At 44.3% G+C, this 21249-nt stretch overlaps 1 protein-coding gene across 3 annotated transcripts in view; it reads right to left on the bottom strand.

The window, feature by feature from the left end:
• The window catches only part of MYOM3 (myomesin 3), an 87060-nt gene extending 66019 nt beyond the window's left edge, over positions 1-21041 (bottom strand). For 2 of the 3 annotated variants that reach the window (XM_053268604.1, XM_053268605.1), the window contains exons 1-3: positions 20904-21041; positions 4137-4304; positions 1281-1355 (exon numbers count right to left, since the gene is read on the bottom strand). In XM_053268604.1, coding sequence (XP_053124579.1) covers positions 1281-1355; positions 4137-4243 — 182 coding nt within the window. In that variant the 5' untranslated portion in view covers positions 4244-4304; positions 20904-21041. Of the gene's footprint in view, positions 1-1280; positions 1356-4136; positions 4305-20903 lie in introns of those variants that run through there. The other variant, XM_053268606.1, reaches the window with a different exon arrangement.
• Positions 21042-21249: the final 208 nt, after the last annotated feature.

Here is a 21249-nt window from a genome sequence, read left to right as displayed (position 1 = left end):
GGCTTCAGCCGCCATGATCTTCCTCACCATTATCTGCTCACAAATAAAAGCCCAAACTTGCCACTTCACACAGGCCGTCCCCAGACAGCGATTTTACTTTGGAAGGGAAGGTATGTGTTCGCATATCGTCCAGCTTTACATCAGAGCCCCTGTGAGCTATCAGGGAGCACTCCATACATGATTCGTGTTTTTCATTGCACATTGGAGCTTAGCCTGATTTATGTCCGGAGTAAAAAATGCCACTGTTTGTAATTGTATCTTTTGGGGAGCAAATTCGAAATATCCAATATGCCCTGTAGCTCGCAGTACTTCACACCCCTCTTCATCCCGTGGTAAAACCTGCTGTCTGGGAAAGGCCATGGTGGCATGGGCTAATGTAGTGCTGGTGGGGAGATCATGAGATCTTACTCATGAGTAGATCTGTTCCTAAGAGTGCCAGCTTGCTGCTAAGAATGGCAAGCTGGTGGAGTACTTTCTTCAAAGTAGATCTGCTTGTGGTATGGGAGATCTGCAGATCTGCTAGCAAATCTGTTAGTCTGCTGCTTGGAATGGAGAGCAAAGGCTTTTAAATATTTTATCTGCTGTTTATATCTGGTAAGATTCTTGGTGTTTAGCTTTTAGTGATAACTTTTAATTTCTTTTTCTTTTTTAAAAAAATTGTCATTTTAATTGTGGTTTTAGCCTGGTCTTTTAATCTTTAAAAATATGTATTATTTTTTAAAATTGTTCCATTTTTCCTAATGTTGTAAGCTGCCCTTAGCAGTAGTGAACTGGAGGGGCAGGGTATAAATATTTTAAAATAAATAAATAGATAGATAAATAAGGCTAGAAGTGTGCAGGCATGGACCACCACCCCTAATATATCCCCCCCCGGGGCGGTTTCCCCCTTGTTCAGAGATAGACAGATAGGAAAATTTGGAAACAGTGAAAAAACCTCTTATGAAACATTTCCTTTCTTAGAATGAGCCTAAAATGAGCAGATCAACTTGTAAGAGCCCCAGTCTGAGGGGACCATATTGATTGCTATATCTGTCCAGGTTTGTAGGAACAGGATTTCAATATTCCCAAATATGTGGAGTTCAGGCCATTAGGTCAAGATCTTTGGCAGAAACCAGAGCAAAAACAGAAAATCAGAAAAAGATTGCCATATTATCTGCAGACTGCAGCAGTGCAGGCAGATTTTATACAAATTTACGCAGACAGTTGCGTTATCAAATTGACCCTAATTTAACTCCTGATGTTTTTAGATGTTTAGAACAATAATAACTTACTAAACATACCATGATACTTCGGATGTCAAGGCAAGTGCAGATGCTATGGACAAATCCAAAGGTGTAAAACCCTCTTCTTCCTCACTGTTGTATATGAGTGTCGTTGAGATTGAGTTGTGGGATAAAAATGAAAGAAGGAAACCATAGTAAATTCACACTGTAAAACACCAGAGTGTGGAGAGCTATATAAAATGAGGCCTGTTTGTAAATTGTAAACAAAGAATTCTGCATGGATAAGCTACTCCCACTGTAAATCTGTAACAAAACAACGTATGTCAGCAAAACAACCACAAAAAGACATTTCTTTGGAACACACTCCATATTAAAACAAGAGGTTCTCCATCTCTGGTTGCTTTTTAAAAGACTCTTATGACACACCTGTTTTCTCAGGCATTTACAATTAATGTTAAGCCGTTTAACTGTTTTTATTCTGTGAAATTGTTTAAATTGTTTTAAATGTTTTTATTCTGTTTTATATTTGTTGTATTATGAATTATGTACAATGCCTAGAGTCACATATATCAGGCGATATATAAATATGACAAACAAACAACAAACAACAACAACAAATATTTATATACGGCTTTTCAACAAAAGTTTCCAAATCGGTTTATATAGAGAAATAACAAATAAATAAATACAATGGATCCCTGTCCCTGAAGGGCTCACGATCTAAAAAGAAACATAAGATAGACACCAGCAACCAAACTCGATTGCCACCAAACAAACAAAGTAACTGAATCATCGGGTTGGGGGGTATTTAAGGCCTGGTTAGGTGAGCTCGGTGGAGTGGGTCTCTCATAGGAACATAGGAAGCTGCCATATACTGAGTTAGACTATAGGTCTATCTAGCTCAGTATTGTCTACACAGACTGGCAGCAGCTTCTCCAAGGTTGCAGGCAGGAGTCTCTCTCAGCCCTGTCTTGGAGATGCCAGGGAGGGAACTTAAAACCTTCTGCTCTTCCCAGAGCGGCTCCATCCCCTGAGGGGAATATCTTACAGTGCTCACATTTCTAGTCTCCCATTCAAATGCAACCAGGGCAGACCCTGCTTAGCTAAGTGGACAAGTCATGCTTGCTACCACAAGACCAGCTCTGCCCTCCAGGTTTCACGATCCTACAGCAGCCCCAACTTGAGGGAGTTGTGGTCATCTATTGTTAGTCTATTCCCCTCTCCAGATGCGAGGTTAGGTAGTATCAGAATTTCAAGTGTTTGTACCTGCGATAGGAGATACCTACGAGATAGGATAGGGATTCTGTTGGTGTACCAACCACCCTGCAGCGCCTCAGTCTCTCTGCCTGAGCTGGCGGGGGTGATCTCAGAGGTGCCATTGGATTCCCCTAGGCTTATTGTATTGGGGGACGTCAATGTCCATTGTCCACGCCAAGGCCACCCTAGTAGGAGCGGCTCAGGACTTCATGGCCGCCATGACAACCATGGGCCTATCACAACTAATATCGTATCTTACTCATGTGGTGGGACATACACTGGATCTTGTTTTTGCCCACCAGGAACTGAATGAACTGCAGTTGAGGGAGTTTGATATAACTCCTTTATCGTGGACATTTGTTCGGGCTTTTACCCCTTAGGGAGCTCCCGAGTCTCTCAGCTCTCCTCCTTCTGTTTGTCTTTTTTATGGTGTGAATTGATAAGCTGGCGATGCAATTTGCATATTTAAGACAACTCCCAAGTACTCCTTTAAGACCTTCAAATTTATTGCGTAAAAACAGATGACAAAACCTTATTAAAACGTTGTTTAAAATGTTGTTAAAAACATAGTAAAAACAAATGTTTTGGTGTCAAATGCCAGCCTCAGTGTTGTAACAGGAACAACACTGAGGCTGGCGTTTGACTCCGAAACATTTGTTTTTACTATGCTTTTAACAACACTTTAAACAATGTTTTTATAAGGTTTTGTCATCTGTTTTCACGCAATAAATTTGAAGGTCTTAAAGGAGGTTTTTTATGGTGGATGTTTTTCGATGTTTTATGGTTTTTACTGTTTAACTGATTTTAAGGTTTTTAATGTGATTTTTAATGAAGTTTTATTGAATTTTAAAGTTTGTAAACCACCTTGGGATGCCTTATGAAAGGCGGTATAAAAACTGGATAATAAATAAAAAATAAATTGGTCCATCTAGCTCAGTATTATCTACATAGATTGGCAGCAGCTTCTCCAAGATTGTAGTCAGGAGTGTCGCTCAGCCCTATCTGGAGAACCTGCAAGGGAGGGAACTTGGAACCTTCTGCACAGAAACACGCAGGTGCTCTTCCCAGAGTGGCCCCATCCCATCAGAGGACCTTCTTACAGTGCTCACATATGTAGAGGTCATGCAAGATAAGAGGAAACCCTGGGCAGAAGTGATTGTGGGGAAGCAAGGTAGGAGGATATGCTAGCCAGGTTTTCCTCCTATCTTGCTTCCACACAACCAAAAACTGGGAGCACACACAGCTTCCAATCCCGGGTAGAACACAGTTTTTTAATTGTGTGAATGACCTCATAGTATGATGTGAGGACTGCCTAGATGGTCATCCTTGCAGGAATTAATTAATTAATTAATTAATTAATTAATTTTTATACTATCCAATCCAAAGGCTCTGGGCAGTGCACAACAAGTAAAAACCAAAAACAAACACCAGTTAAAACAAACTGCTTAATACCATATACTCTACCAGCTTGATAGAGTTGTCCTCTGATGTTGATGCTGCAATACCATTATGAATGCTGACAAAGCCAGACAATTTTGTGAATGTCCAACAACATTCACCAGCATTGCTCTGAGTTTCTATGCACTCTCAGCATTGATCCCCAAATGTTTTGATTCTACCCAAAGCCTCTGCCCTTTCATTAATGCCTTCACTCACCTGGTCCTGAACTTGGTCTTCCTTGTTGCAGAGGTCATTTGCAAATTTTGGTGTCTCTCTTCCTTCTGCTCCTCTTCCCTGTGATGGAACAAGGTTCGGGTTTCCATGCTGGGTACTTCAGAAGAATCTTATCTGCCCGAATGGATAATGTCAAGGATTCAAGAAGTCCTGTTTTCAAACACAGCAAAAATAAGTTGGGTTATAACCTTTTTATGCATGGAAAGGTATCCTCACTGACTGCCACGAAGAAAAGGCATCACTTAGGGAAATTCTGGAGCTCAGTGGAAAAGCATCTGCTTTGCTGCCGAAAGTCCCAGATTTAATCCTTGACCAGCATCTCCTGGAAGGGCTGGGAAATACCCACCTGAAACCTTGGAGAGCTGCTGCCAGTCAGTGTAGACAATACTGAGCTAGCTACTTCAGTCAGCATTGGCAACCTTTGCCAACACTGGCTGAAGGATGTGGTGAGAGCCACCAGTTTGGATGGCTTTAAAAGAGGCTTAGACAAATTCATGGTCTATCAATGGCTACTAATCCAGTGGCTGTGGGCCATCTCCAGCCTCAGAGGCAAGATGTCTCTGAATACCAGTTACAGGGGAGCAGCAGCAGGAAAGAGGGCATGCCTTCATCTCTTGCCTTTGGGCTTCTCAGGAGCATTTAGTGGGCCATGGTGTGAATCAGGATGCAGGACTAGATAGGCATTGGGCCTGGTCCAGGAGGGCTGTTCTCATGTTCTTAATGATCTGACTCAGTAGGAGAAACCTGCCAAAGCTTGAGCACCTTTGAACTACAATAGAGATGGCATTCCAGCTGCCATTTTCTTTACCTAAAAGCAGGTGCAGCGGAGGCAGGAGAGGGGGCAATCGGATCAAAGTTGTGGCACAGGAGGAGTGGGCTTAAGCCTTTCCCCCTGATGTATTTGAATCCACAAAAGGTGATAATTGTGTACGTGTTTAGGTACATGTGTTTAACTTAACAGAAACTCAGAGTCTTGTAATGATCAAGTGATGTCTTAGTTAGGAGACAGAAGTCTGTGATTCATGCTGATATGGCATAGCCTGTTTAATCATTGTTGTGTGGCCAGTATTTGTGCAAACTGTGTAAACTGTATACTAAAAGGTATAAAAACTTATGGAAATTGTAACTTAGGGTCCCAGCTTGGTGAGAACCTGTTGGCACCCTCTGTCTGCAGCAGAGCAAAATAAAGCCTTGGAAATGTTTCTCCTGTGTCAGGTTACTCTTATAATAAGAGCCCTGACAAGAACCCAGAAAGGTGCATTTAGGCACATCACCCCCTGCTGATGTCTCAACTTAAATCACCTTCTGAAGTTGCTAGTAGCCATAGAAGGGGAGGTACTTCCGATACCTGTCTCTTCCATAATCTCTGACTAACAGCAACCTCAAGGGAGCATGAGTTCCCTCAGGGGGAGAGTGTGGTGGGGAAAAGGGGTAAAAAGCCCTCCTGCTGTGCCACAACCCTGATCCAATTTGCCCCACCCTCTGTGGATGCTTTAGCTAAAGAAAAAGATGTTAGGAGTTTCAATCGCAGATCTTTCATGTTGTGTCTAGTTCAGCCCATTGGAACGCATTCCCCCTAGAATTTTTTTGCCAGGGTTAAACAACTGTGAATTGATGGAAGTTTTCAGAGCATACTTATTTTGTCCAAATGTATTCAAAAGTGTAGTTTTTGGAATGGAAACTCACTGGGAGCCTTAAAGGTGGGGGAGGCTGAAAATCTGAATTAGTAGAAAGGCTAACTAATTCATGGCATCTAAGTATATAATAATAGTAAAGATGATGATGATGATGATGATGATGATGAAGACCATAAGAAGAGTTAAAAAGTTAATCAGGATTAATGAGCTCTGTGGCACTGATGATGAGAACCCAGAAATTCAGGGCAATCCTGGCCAAACCACTCTGGTTATCTATCCTGATTAAATGCTGCTTAAGTGGAGCTGTTTGACCAGGAATGCCCTGAAATTCTGAGTTCTTACAGTCAGCTCCAAAGGACTCAGTAATCCTGATTAACCTTTTAACCAGGACCCTTGTGACTGTGTGAACCCAGCCACAGTGGCCACCAGGCACCAGACATCATCAGCTCTGCAGGGCTCACGAATCCTGATTGTGAGTCCACAATCAGGAGTGAATCCAGATGAAGGCATGGCCCTCGCCTGTTATTGCACCCCCTGCAACTGGTATTTGGAGTTGCCTCTGAACCTGGAGGTAGCCTACAGCCACCCAGACACTAAAATTCCCAGGCTTGCATTCAAGAGTTGCCTAGAGGCAGTAGCAGCGTATCCTTACAACCCAAGGCAGGTAGCAAAGGAGGAGCAGCAGCCGCCTCTGCTTCACAATGGTAGCTCGGGTTGTTGCTCTCTCTCCTCCCCCGCCAGAGAGTTAACCCCACAACTCTACCTGGCAAGTGGCCAGCCTGTAGGCAGCATGGCTCTCAGGTAGGGGAGGGAGAGAGAGGAACAACCCAAGCTGTCAGGAAGCAGAGGCAGCTGCGCCTCCTTTGCCCCCACCCCTGGCATGTTAGGACAAGCTGCTACTGCCTGGAGTTGGATGTCAATTCCCAAAGACTTAGGCCAGTTCTGGATGGTTAGCAATTTAATGATGATGATGACGATGACGATGACAACGATGTTAATAATAGCCGTAGCAGCATGTATTTATGACAAATGCAACAAATATTTATATACTGCTTTTCAATAAGAAGTTCCCAAAGCGATTTACATAGATATAAACAAATAAATAAAACTAGCTGGGCTGGGCACAGAGCATCTGAGCCTCTAGTTCTCCCCCCACCGCCTGCCCACTGCCGCCTGCCTGCCCACTGCTGCCTGCCCACTGCCGCCATTTTCTTTCCATGCCTGCCCACTCACTCACCAGCCGCCAGTGTTTTCTGCCCCCGTCTGCCGCTGTTTTGTTTCCCGCCTCACCCGCAAGCCTGTCCTCCGCTGCTGATTTCCTCCTTCTGGCAACTCGCTCACAAACTCTCGTGAGAGTTGCCACACATGAGATTAGTGACGGGTACGCCATACACACACACACACACACACACACACACACACACAGCTCCCTGTCCCCAAAGGGCTCACAATCTAAAAAAAGAAACAAAAGACAAGACACCAGCAACAGCCACTGGAGGGATGCTGTGCGGGGGATGGATAGGGCCAGTTGCTCGCCCCCCACTCAATAAAGAGAATCACCACTTTAAAAAGGTGCCCCTTTGCTCAGTTAGCAAGGGACCAAAGAGTTTGACCAAAGAGTTGCCTTCTGTGGTTGCCTCTCTCTTTACCAATCTACAAGAGAGTGACCAAAATACCTGCAAAAGCAGAGTTAGGCAGCCAATCACCTTTCTCGGGGAGCAAAGAGGGAGATGCACCATGCAGAGACCGTTGGCTGACATCCACGTCAAGCCATCGGCTGCCCAAAGAGCTTGGCTGCTATGTCATCCACCCTCCCTTTGGGGAATAGCAGCAGCTCCTTTTAGCTACTGCCCAAATACTTGGGGATTAAATGCGACCAACTTTCCTCTTCCTGTCCAAAGAATGTATAGAACCCAGCAGCCCTGTCCCAATGATCCTCATATAGATAAGGGAGCATCTGCTGGAGGGAGCGTAAACAATCCAGTGTAGGGGTGCCAGGTTTCCTGTGGCTCAGTCCCAGAAATTTGGGGTGGGGGAGAGTAGAGTGGGGTGGGGTGAGCTCAGGAATGGAACATAGGAACAAAGGAAGCTGCCTAGGACACACAGTCAAGGGACTCACAAGCAGACACCAGCAGCGAAGCAAGATCCAGAGATGATAATCCCACAACTGCAGCCAAAGAGAATTTTCCAGGCAAGAGGCTTGGCTTAAATAGGTTTGAAACTCCCTCCTTTGGGTGCCCCCACCTTTGCACTCCCCCACCGGCCATTAGGGTGCCAGCTCTCAAACAGTGGCGCAGCCAACAGCCTACCAGAGCGCAAGACTCAATCTGGCCAATCAAAGGATCAATAGCCCATCCAATGCAATGCCTGAAAAACAGCCTCAGAAAATGGAGGCCAGGAGCAAAAGTTGAAAAAAAGGAGCCACAAAATGGAGGACACACAATTCAATCAATACAGACCCTATAGAGCCCTATGGCACATCCGAACTGGTTCGGGTTCGGTTCGAAAAGAGCCCGGTCTGATTCGAATTCGAACCGTTGAACCAGGCCGGTTCGAATTTGAACCGGTTCGCACATCCCTACTGCCTATACTGAGTCAGACCCTTGGTCCATCTAGCTCAGTGTTGTCTTCCCCAGGGATTCCCAACAGGAGGTACTAGTACCCCTAGGGTACTTAAAGGGCTCTCAGGGGGTACTCAGAACCCTCCTGCTTCCCAAGGCTCAAGCTAGGGATGTGCAGACCAGCTCAAGGTTGAGCTGGTTTGCCATTAAACCGGGCTGGCTCGAGGGCTTGCCCAAGTAGGGGTGTGCACTGACCAATTTTTATGGTCCAGTCCAATTCGGACCGGACTGTGGACATTGGTCTGTGTGCAACCTTAGTTCCAAGTTCCCTCCTTGGCATCTCCAAATAGGGCTGTGAGGGAGTCCTACTTGTAACCTCGGAGAAGAATTAATAAGATAGATAATTCATTTTCAAAAAATTGTTGGAAATGTAATCACCAACCAGGGTCATTTTTCCATATGTGGTGGACTTTTAATTAGGCTCAATTGTATTGGAAGCAAATTCACGAGAAAATTGAACAAATTTTAGAGATTAAATTTCCTTTTTTACCAGAAATCTTTCTTTTAAGTATGACAAAACCTTATATTCCTTCTAAATGTAATAAGCTGTTATATATGATTAATGCAGCCAGGATTTTATATGCCCATAATTGGCGTGTTTCTGAAGTTCCCTCTTTAAATGATTGGTTTTTTGGAATTATGGGATTATGCCTCAATTTCTAAAGTTTCCGCTTATATGAATGAAGTCTCAACTGAGTCATTTATGTCAACTTGGGATCCCTTTATAAACTTTAATATCCGACAAGGACATCATTTGTTCCCATCGTCTGGATTTGATTTGTGAAGCTCTAAGTACCCAGCTTTATGCAACCAAGTGTTGATCAGGCGTAATCAAATGTTGATCATTGCTGCCGAATTTTCTTAGAACTGTTAATATACTCAGAATGTTTTCTTTCTTTCTAGTACTTGCTTAAAGAAATATCATGACACTGTTTTTCTTTTCTTTTGCTTTATGTTTCAATAAAATTGGAAAAAAATGAGAGAGAGAGAGAGAGAGAGAGAGAGAGAGAGAGAAGCCACTACCAGTCTGTGCAGACAATACTTAGCTAGATAGACTAATGGTCTAACTTAGCATAAGGCAGCTTTCTATGTCCCTATGTTCCATTGCAGAACATAGGTGGTATTGGAATTAGCAGTCCAGAATAGATCATGTGACACAAGGAGCCAATAGGATCCTGTCTATCAAACTGCTGCTTGATATCAAACCTCTGCCCTGGGTCTGGTTCCATTATCTGAGCCCAGGACCATCATGCTTGATTTCAGACTGAGCTTCTCCCAGGCATTTGTCTCGATGCTACTTGCTGCAAACACTTATAACATTATCTGAACTGACTTTCTACTCTAACCAAGTAGTAAATCAGAGAAAGCCCCCTTCACACTTCCCTAATGCACTCATATCCTTCTCACAGCTATTAAACAGTATTTTGAATTCAAGAAAAACCATCGTCTTTCTGTTCTCTGGGGTTTCCTAACCCTTCTCATGTCATAGGGCGAAATTGCTCCTTACCAGTCCAAGAGTGATGGGAACATATGCCTTGTTAAGTCTGAGTATTTGGTGTTCACTGAAACAGTTTAACACGGTCTATTTAAAAACCCGTTACTTGCATTCGAGGGTAAACAGTTTATTAAAAGTATTAGCCTCAGATGTTCTAATTAAAATAGAGAATATGTCTTCCAAACAGATTATGACAACTAAAAACTCAACAAAAATCATGAGAAAAGTTATTTCTGAGATGCTTGCCTGAATAAGATTGCAAGATCTTGGTGTATGACTTGAAATTCCCTGCTATTTACCTCCTTTTCAGCATTGCTTAGACCAGGGCATGGTAATAGTTGTGGGGTCCCAAATGTGGGACCCTAAACATTATTGTTGGACGACAACTTCCATCATCCCCAGCCACAAGCGCCAAAGCCCCCTGGCTTAGACAAGGCGGCTGTTTTGACAATCAGCCAAAAGCAGAACAACAACAACAACCAAAAGGACTTGAACACCATCTCGACACCTTGGACATCAATAAAATGACAACACATCAACTACAGAAGGCCACACTACTCAGGAGGATCTCTATATATAATCCTCCTGGGTACGCCTTTAGAATGTGCATCCTGGCGCCCAGCTGCTGCTGCTGCTGCTGCTGATGATTTGATTTCTAGACCACCCTTCCAAAATGGCTCAGGGCAGTTTACACAGAGAAAAAAACAAGCAAATAAGATGGACCCCGGTCCCCAAAGGGCTCACATTCTAAAAAGAAACATAAGTATACACCAGCAACAGTCACTGGAGGTCCTGTGCTGGGGGTGGATAGGGCCAGTTACTCTCCCCCTGCAAAATAAAGAGAATCACCATGGTAAAAGTTGCCTCTTTTTTCCAGTTAGCAGTTAGATTGGCTGGGTGGCGGTGAGGACGGGCCGTGCCAAAAAACAGGAGTGGTCAGGTTGCGGTGAGCTAGTGGGTTGCGGTGGCGAGGCAGCGGCGGGCCTGGCTGTGGCAGTGGCAAGCCCGGCTGTGGCAGCAGCAGTTTCAGGCCCGGTGGCAGTGGTGAGGTGGCGGCGGGGTGAGGAGGTGGCTGGGCCGCCAGGAAGAGGATATGGCCCAGGTGGAGATGGGCCGGCTTTAAAGCCGGCCAGAAACCATGGGTGGGGAGTGGGGGGGGGAATAACCCAGGTGGGAAATGCCGGCCCCAAATACCACTCAGATGTTCTGTGAGGGGTCGGCTAGTATCTTTAATTTTTCTTTAGTTACCCTAGACCCTTGGAAAGGGCCGGATAATTAAGGTACCAAATCCAGTCAATAACATCTGGTAGATAAATAGTAATAGTAATAATAGTAATAGTAATAAACAAAACTTTATTTGTTAGCTGCCCCAGAATAAATTGTTCTCTGGGCGACTCACAACAGAGGATTAAAACATACAATAAAAACACATAACAAATTAAATCATCACAGACAAAAAAGGTGAAAAGAAAATACAAAATACAATACAAAGCATTCATTTTAAAAGCATTCATTTAATTCATTTTAAAGTTAGTTAAAAATCAGATCAAATCTTGCTAAGAAAGCCAAGCCTGGTCTCGGCTGATAATCAGAACTGCTGGGAGCCATGCAGCAGCAAACCAGCCGGGCGGCAAACCTGCCTCTGGAACCTGCCATTAAGATAAGGTTAAGGGAGCAAACACTCCGTTAGTCCCATTATTTTGATCATCTGCCAGCTCCGGTTGCGGGGTTCCTGGCTGCCATCAGAGGAATCCCCATAATGCCCTGCACACTCGCACAGTGCATTATGGGAATTCCGGGGGCCTCCCCACCCCAAAACCTCCCTGCTGCAGGCAGCAGCCAGCAATAGTCTAGGCGGGCGATTCGCCCACCCAGCAAAGCAACAGAGATCCTCTGCAGGCAAGGTAAGCTTTTGGGGGCTTCCTCCCCTGCCCCTTCATGCCCTTTCTCACAGATCATGAGAAAGGGCTCAATGTCTCTTTTTTCATTCACTGAATCTCTGAGAGAAGCCGTGGGGTTGTGCCCATTAGCCACACACCCCATACCTCTTGGCCGTGTTGGGCATCGGTGCATTCAACATTGGCCTGCACAGGGCAGCAGTGAATGCAGGGAACATCCCTCCATACAGTCTGGATTTCTGCTACGCCAACAAACACCATTGGAGATGGGACCATAGCTCACTGTTAGAGCATCTGCTATGCATGCAGAAGGTCTCAGATTCAGTCCCTGGTAGCATCCCCTGGCACACAGCAGGCTTTCCCGCAAGTTTACTGGGAGGCTTTACTGAGAATTCGGAGTTGTCCCAAAAAACTGACACCAATTGTGGATTTTTTTTTACCCCAGATATAAATTGGGCTACACTGTAACATGCAGTGAAAAACCCAAACTGTGTGTGAACTGCTCCCCAATAACTCACAGGGACTTCGGGTAAATCTGGCCGATATGTGAACAAACCCCCTCCATTTCGGAGGAGATGCAAGTCAAAGGGCTTTAAAAGCCCTGTGTGAAAAACTTTCTCTGGAATGGAGGTGTGCATTCACATATCTGTCATGAATCTGTTAGCTCGGCTAACCCAACAGGATTTTATAACCCCCTTCAGCACTCCCCGTGAGAGTAACCAGAAAGCAGCAGCGAAACCAAATGAAGGAAAATAAAAGGCTCACAAAGCAATTAGTCAATGGATTAAGTCCCCTGAACTGAAACTAGGTACCCCACTCTAACACTAACTGAGTAATAAGTGGAAGGAAAAGACAAAACAAGGAATGAAACAAGCGAAGAACACAGAACAAGGAATTAAGGGAACAATGCAGGAAAGTACAGACAAGACAAACTGGGACACAGAAATGGTTGAAATTCAAGAGCACACTATCTGCAGCCAACGAAGTTGCAAACAACATCAGAGCAAAGAGAGACTGTTGAATATAAAGGGCTCAAGAGAACCAGCAGCCAATCAGGCTTCCCTGAGTCAGCACTTTGGCTTTCTTTCTTGGGATCTCCTACACCTGCGTGACTCCCACTGAGCCTGCCTCTTGAGACATCGTCTCAAGACAGGTGAAATCCCAGGCTCTTCCCCATCAGAGATCATGTCTGGTACCTGTTGCAAATCCTCAGCTCCAGAGTCTGGTTTCTCTGACAAATCCTGTGGCTGTGCCTCTAAGCCCTCACTAGTTGGTAGGTCGTCCTGCTCTGACTCTTCTGAGTCAGAAGTCTGAGCCATGACAATATCATAAATGCATCTCTGAGGGAAGGTAGGATGCCTCCTAGTCTTAAGGAGACAATTATTAGACCGCTTCTAAAGAAGCATACGTTGGATCCCTAGGAGCTGAGTAATTACAGGCCTGTCTCCAACCTTCTGTGGCTGGGCAAGATAATTGAGAGGGTGGTGGTCTCCCAGCTCCAGACAGTCTTGGAGGAAACGGATTATCTAGACCCATTTCAAATTGGCTTCCAGGCTGGCTATGGGGTGGAGACTGCCTTGGTCGGTCTGATGGATGGTCTTCAACTGGCAATTGACAGAGGAAGTGTGATTCTGTTGGTCCTTTTGGACCTCTCGGCGGCTTTTGATACTATTGACCATAGTATCTTTCTGGAGTGTCTGAGGGGGTTGGGGGTGGGAGGCATTGCTTTGCAGTGGTTCCGCTCCAACCTCTTGGGCAGATTCCAGATGGTGTCCCTTGGAGACTGCTGTTCTTCAAAATCTGAACTTTTGTATGGTGTCCCTCAGGGCTCCGTATTGTCTCCGATGTTGTTTAACATCTACATGAAACTGCTGGGAGAGATCATCAGGAGATTTGGTGCAGGGTGCTATCAGTATGCTGATGACACCCAAATCTATTTCTCCATGTCACCATCATCAGGAGAGGGCATAACCTCCCTAAATGCCTGCCTGGAGTCGGTAATGGGCTGGATGAGGGATAACAAACTGAGACTGAATCCAGATAAGATGGAGGTACTCATTGTGCGGGGTTGGAACTCGAGAGAGTATTTTGATCTGCCAGTTCTGGATGGAGTCACACTTCCCCAGAAGGAACAGGTACGCAGTCTAGGGGTGCTTCTGGATCCAAGTCTCTCCTTGGTGTCCCGGGTTGAGACAGTGGCCAGAAGTGCCTTCTATCAGCTTCGGCTGATACGCCAACTGCGTCCATTTCTTGAGTTAGACGACTTCAAAACAGTGGTACATCTGCTGGTAACCTCCAGACTGGATTACTGTAATGCGCTCTATGTGGGGCTGCCCTTGTACGTAGTCCGGAAACGACAGTTGGTCCAGAATGCGGCAGCCAGGCTGGTCTCTGGGTCATCTAGGAGAGACCATATTACTCCTGTATTGAAGGAGTTACACTGGCTGCCAATATGTTTCCGGGCAAAATACAAGGTGTTGGTCATAACCTATAAAGCCCTAAACAGCTTAGGCCCTGGGTTTTTAAGAGAATGTCTTCTTCATAATGAACCCCGCCGCCCATTGAGATCATCAGGAGAGGTCCATCTGCATTTGCCACCAGTTCGTCTGGTGGCTACTCTGGGATGGGCCTTCTCAGTTGCTGCCCCGAGGTTTTGGAATGTGCTCCCTAGTGAAATAAGAGCCTCCGCATCTCTGACATCCTTCAAAAAGTCCTTAAAGACACATTTCTTCACCCAGACTTTTAACTGATATTGTTTTGATTGTTTTGAATATTGTTTTTAGAATATTATTTTAAAATTTTAAATTGTGTTTTAAATTTCTTGCTTTTAAATTTTTGTTTTGTTTGTGTTTTTAATTAATGTTTTACTTTTTAATCTTGTCATAACCCTCCCAGAGACATAAGTTTTGGGGGGTGTAAAAATATGATAAAAATAAATAAAATAAATAAATAAATATAGGCCAGATGTGTTCCCTGTGAGCTATCAGGGAACACTTCACACTCAATTTGTTTTTTTCATCATGCATTCGTGTGTAGCCAGATTTATATCCGGGGTAAAAAAAATCCACTTTTTGCATCGGGTTTTTTTTGGTGGCAAATTCAAACTTGCAGTAAAGCTTCGCAGAACATCCACAGTAAAGCCTGCTGTCTAGGAAAGCTCCTGGTAAGGCTGGGAAGGACTCCTGTCTGAGACCTTGGAGAAGCCACTTGCCAGTCAGTGTAGATCAGGGGTTCCCACCAGGGGTGTAGCTAGGGGAGAGGGGCCCCGTGTTTGCCCTTCTCCCTGGTGGCCCCTTGAAGTGAGGGAGATAATGAAGAAAAACAGGGAGGGGTGGAGATGGGGGGGCTCAGGAGCTGGGGGGCCTGGGTTTGTTGAACCCATCTACTCAATTATAGTGACACCTCTGGTTCCCACTCTTTTTAAACGAGTGTACCCCTTCTGTTGCAAACATTCAGCTCAGGTACACCCTAGGGCAAGCCTGCTTAACTTTGGCCCCCCAGCTGTTTTTGGACTACAACTCCCATAATTCCCAGCCACAGTGGCCAATAGCCAGGGATTGTGGGAGTTGTAGACCAGCATCTGCAGGAAGGCCAAAGTTAAGCAGGCCTGAGTGTGTGTGTGTGTCCGTGTTCTCAGAAATTGTCTCATTGATTTCAATAAGACTGCTTATGAGTAACTTAATCTGGATGTAAGCCAATGGGTGGTGTAGCCTGTCTCATAAATGAAATGTTTAAATTTGTGTTTGTGCACATATGTATCGTACGTGAACACATATATTTAAGGGATTATTACAGAGACAGGTTACTGCAGCCACAGGTCCACATCCACACTAACTTATTTATAAGCAGTCTTATTGAAATGAATGGGACAAGTTTACTAGGAGTACTGAGTGCTAATTATCTGAAGCCTGCCACTGAGCTTCAGCATGTAGCAATAGCAATAGCACTTACATTTATATACCGCTCTATAGCCGGAGCTCTCTAAGCGGTTTACAATGATTTAGCATATTGCCCCCAACATTCTGGGTACTCATGTTACCGACCTCGGAAGGATGGAAGGCTGAGTCAACCTTGAGCCCCTGGTCAGGATCGAACTTGTAACCTTCTGGTTACAGGGCGGCAGTTTTACCCTGCGCCACCAGGGGCTCTATGTAGCCAGACAATCAGGGACAGAGGAGGAAGGTCTTCACCTTTCTCCCTCCCCTTCTACAGTGGACACCCTGCTGAGGACACATCGGCTTCAAGCCCACGATCCTCACATGGGGAACAAACAGGGCAGCTAGAGCGAGGGGGGTGCACGAAACCGGTTTGCCCAGTTCCATTTGCAGGGAATCCTTGGAACCTTCTGCATGCAAGCATGCAGATGTTCTCCCCAGAGCAGCCCCACCCCCTAAGGGGAATACCTTAGGAACATAGGAAGCTGCCTTATACCAAGTCAGACCATGGGTCCATCTAGCTCAGTATTGTCTACACCGACTGGTAGCGGCTTCTCCAAGGTTTCAGGCAGGAGTCTCTCTCAGCCCTATCTTGGAGATGCTGCCAGGGAGGGAACTTAGAACCTTCTGCTTTTCCCAGAGCAGCTCCATCCCCTATGGAGGAATATCTTACAATGCTCACGCATGTAGTCTCCCATTCATATGCAACCAGGGCAGACCCTGCTTAGCAAAGGGGACCATTTGTGCTTACTACCACCAGACCAGCTCTTCCCCCAGTGGTGATGCTGTAGTGTAGCAGATAGCCTGTCAGCTGTTCCTTCTATTTGCAAACCACCCATGACACTGCAGAGAGTAAGACACTTAGTTTCAGGCAGGGCTGGACACTGAACTATATCTAAAAGACAACAAGAAGACAGGCAGGTGTTGCAGTTGTGGTGTGATACTCTCTTTGCAACCCAGCCTATCAAAGTTTCTGTACCAGAGGTTGGTTCGAGACAGTCTTCAAGGGCAGCCAAAAGTAGGCACATTACAGTCGTCATTCAAGAGATGGGATGGGACTGCTTGAAATCTCTTTCAGCATTGAGAAACACTACTAATTTTAGGCTGTGATCTTAACCATGCATACTGTATTTACCTGAATAGAACATAGGAGCATAGGAGGCTGGTGTATACAGAGTCAGACCATTGGTCTATCTAGCTCAGTATTGTCTACACAGACTGGCAGCGGCTTCTCCAAGGTTGCAGGCAGGAATCTCTCTCAGCCCTGTCTTGGGGAAGCCAGGAGGGAACTTGGGGCCAAGATGCTCTTCCCAGAGCAGCTCCATCCCCTAAGGAGAATATCTTACAGTGCTCACACATCTAGTCTCCCATTCAAATGCAACCAGGGCAGACTCTGCTTAGCTAAGGGGACAAGTCATGCTTGCTACCACAAGACCAGCTCTCTTCTTCTAATAGAAGACTTCTAATGACTTCTAATAGAAGGCAACTCTGAGTGTAAGACAATACTTTAAAAGATAGTGGCTAAATACAGATCATACCTATATTTACCCAAAATAAAGAATAATCTGAATCTAAGATGGATACCTCCTCCCCCTGCAATATTTAAAAGCAAAAAAAACTCGGGGTTGCAGGTGGGACCTTGTCTTAGATTTGGGTAAAGATGGAATGAGTGAGTCAAAGGAAAGGAGTAAGTCCTGTTGACAAGCTCTGCAAGAAAAAGAACTTTCGTAATCTTGAAGGATCTACTGTACTCTGGTGCACATGCTAGATGCTTAAGCAAGGAATGTCTGGAAGGTGAGAACATAGAGTCTGCTTCACTGTCCTGTAGGACAGGTCACCGAATGTTCTGCCTTTGCCCACAGCCAACCTCTCTCTTTTAAAAAACAAAGATCCCTGGAGAACTGGAGTCCAATTTCATCAGTCCTATTTGGGCATCCAAATATTATTCCAATATTATTTATTTATATTCCAATATTATTCCAAATATTATTTAGATTGTGAGCCCTTTGGGGACAGGGATCCATCTTATTTGGATTTTGGCATCTTATTATTGGAATTTTAAAGAAACTTCTGAAAACACATCTCTTCAACCAAGCTTTCTCAGCTTTCTAATACTTGTTTTTAAATGGTTTTGGCTATTTAATTGGTGTTTAAAACATCATAAAACACCAATTAAATAGCCAAAATCCAAAATCAATTAACAATTAAGACAGAAATTATAAAACTACATAAAATAATAATTAACAATTAAAACATCATAAATTGTTAATTATTATTTTATGTAGTTTTATAATTTCTGTCTTAATTGTTAATTGATTTTAATGGTGTTTTAATGTAAACTGCTCTGAGTCTTTTGGAAGGGCGGTATAAATTTTCTAATAATAAATAAATAAATAAATAAATATTTATTTATTTATTTATTTACTTATTATTTCTCTATGTACCCTAACCCTGAGCCATTTTTGGAAGGGCGGTATAGAAATCAAATCAAATCAAATCAATCAATCGATAATTCCATATTGAGCCCTTCATATCTCCAGGATTGCTGCCAAGAGTCACCTAGAGAGGGATACAGATTCCTGGTGACTCCTGGCAAATCCTGGAGGATAGGGATCTACATTTCCAAAAATGGGATTTCAACTCTTGCCTCCCTAGGTGTCTTTTCTAGGCCTCCTCAAACCCTGCAAGACTATTCCTTCTCCCTTGCTGTCTATGCTGCTGGTTTTTCCTCTCTGCATTTTGCACCACATACAAAGAACCTATTATTTGGCCTTCGAGGAAACAGTCCTCTCCCCGCCCCCCCCCCGCCCCGGAAGTTTTGACCCTCACTCCCAAAGCTGTTTTAATGCAATCTACTTTATGTTGGTCAAAGACCGTAATAAAGATTGATCGATTGACCCTTGCTCTGCTTAGAAAACAGAGGGAGGCCCAAATAAAAAGTTACTCAACAGTCCTACGCAGCAGTTACTCTAAACGACCACTGAATTTCAATAGGGCTGATCAGGAGTAATTTAATCTGGATGTCAGAATTGTTTTGAGGTTTTTCACAACAAAGACTAGTGAGGTAGGAGAACAGCCCTGGGCCTGATCCACCATTATTAGCTTGGCAGCTCCATAGCTATGCTGGCTCCAATCCAGATAGTTACATGCAAATCCCTTTGAAATTAATGGCACTAATTGGTGCTGACTAACCCAGATCCCATTCATTTGACAATTACTTTTCTCTGGATTTGGACCAATAAATGTGTGAGTGGAACTTTCCATGCAGAAGGGGAGAAATCTGTTCTTTCTTCTTCTTTTCCTCAATTACAGCTGCTCCCCCCAGCCCCATATAACGCACAGGGAGGGAGTGATTTTGTCAGGGGGAAAACAACAAGGAATGCAAAGGAAAGTTATTGTGGTGAGAGAGAAGTAAGCTATCCGTATACTGTTGGACTTTAAAAAAACTTTTATAGGGTTGATGTGTGGACAGGCACACATAGTTTTACATACTAAAAAAAGCACTTGCTTTAAAATTATTTCTTAATAGCCCTTTCAAAACTGTTCTGGACATGGGAGGAGGGAAATGTGTTATTTATGGGTACTGTTAAGTAGGTGCCCCATGACAAAGATGCATATTACTACTGTGGCAGCCAGGCCTTGCTTCCAAACGCCAGTTTCAGTTTTTCCAGGGTACATAGGAACATAGGAACCTGCCATATACTGAGGCAGACCACTGGTCCATCTAACTCAGTATTGTCTACCCAGACTGGTAGTGGCTTTTACAAGGTTGCAGGCAGGAATCTCTCTCAGCCCTATCTTGGAGAAGCCAAGGAGGGAACTTGAAACCATCTGCTCTTCCCAGAGTGGCTCCATCCCTTAAAGGGAATATCTCACACTGCTCACACATCAAGTCTCCTATTCATATGCAACCAGGGCAGACCCTGCTTAGCTAAGGGGACAAGTCACGCTTTCTTCCACAAGACCAGCTCTCCTATAGTACTGGAAGTACTATAAAAACCTGTAAAACCGGTTGATCAAGAAACCCACAGTGGGGCCCAAAATACGAACACCTGTACTGTGGGCAATTACAGCTCTGCATTACACTTCCCCTAAGGGGAATATCTTACAGTGCTCACATGTAGTCTCCCTTCCAAATGCAAAGCAAAGCAGACACTCTTAGCAAAGGGGATGATGATTCATGCTTGCTCCCACAAGACCAGCTCTCCTCCTCAAATTGAGAACCGCTGAAGGTGGGATTTGAACCCTGGATGTGCAGATCACAATGGATTAGCAGTCCATCATCTTAGCTACTCAACCACCTCCTCTTATCTATGCAGATTCCTCCCCATTTGAGAAGCCCCCCCCTTTTACTGGATTCCTCTTCCACCAAACCCAATAACCCATATTGTAAGTTCTCAACATGTATTTTTTTCTCCTCCCAGAAGTGTATTTTCTCTCACCACAAAAAAATTTAAGGTGTGTGTGTAGTGGAGTTACTCCTGTAGTTTCCCCTCTGTCTGCACCCCCATTCGGACACAACACCATACCCTGGTCCGGCATTCCCTCAATAAGCAGTGAGGAACCTCGAATCGTGTGCTCCCTTCTCCCCTGGCATGCAAGAATTTCCTCCTTAAACTCCTAGTTGGAGGCCAAGTACTGGTTGCCATTTTCCCCAGACCAGCAAACCAGGATTTACTCCTGTCTTGGGATACTGGGTCAGAAAGAGGGAGAGATGTGACTCTGCTTTGCCGTTCTATCTGAACCATGGCCATGCCTCTAGGCTGGTTTTAATAATGAATCATATTGGAATAGTGAAGCCTTCTCGTCAGGATAACCAGCAATCATCTATGAGTTTTGATCTAAATAAAATCTGAGGCTTAAGATACAAGAATGAGGTGTTGTTTTTCTGTTCAAGGACGGAAAGGGGCTCTATTTCTTCTCCATATTAAATACAATTAATTAAATTTAAATAAATTAATTTAATTGATTAAACTAATTTTAATAGTTAATTTAATAACAATGAAATTCAGTTACAAACAGAGCAGGCTGTCTTGAAAACATGCTATCTCAAATGAAAAGGCGGCAAGAAAACAATACAAACCCCTCATGCAATAGAAAAATCATCAGCAATCTTTAAAGCAAGATACAAGGGTTTTTTTTGGGTGGGGGGCACTTACATACCTTGATTTAACAACCTGAGGAAGAAACAATCTTCTAGATGCTTATGTTGTTAATTTATAGCCCAGGACATGGAAGGAATCAGGCTGGTGAGGGTGCCAGTCCTGCAGAAAGATGAAGGACAAAGGAGAGATACCGTTTCCCCGGCCTGATGGCATTAAGAATGACTGTCCCCACAAGAATGCGTCCAAGGGTAAACTGCCCACCCTGCAGCCTTAAATATAACATTATCTCATGTCATTTCAATGACAATGGAGAGAACCATCCAGGATTTATGATCAGCCAGCAGCATTCTGCACGGGCAAACGGAGTCAATTTTTCTAGGTCAGGAGTATGAGTGCCATTGTTA

The sequence above is a fragment of the Hemicordylus capensis genome, chromosome 7, assembly GCF_027244095.1.
Source record: "Hemicordylus capensis ecotype Gifberg chromosome 7, rHemCap1.1.pri, whole genome shotgun sequence".
Classification (NCBI taxonomy): domain Eukaryota; kingdom Metazoa; phylum Chordata; class Lepidosauria; order Squamata; family Cordylidae; genus Hemicordylus; species Hemicordylus capensis.
The sequence above is the reverse complement of the archived record's forward strand: the minus strand, read 5'-3'. Positions and strand labels throughout refer to the sequence as shown.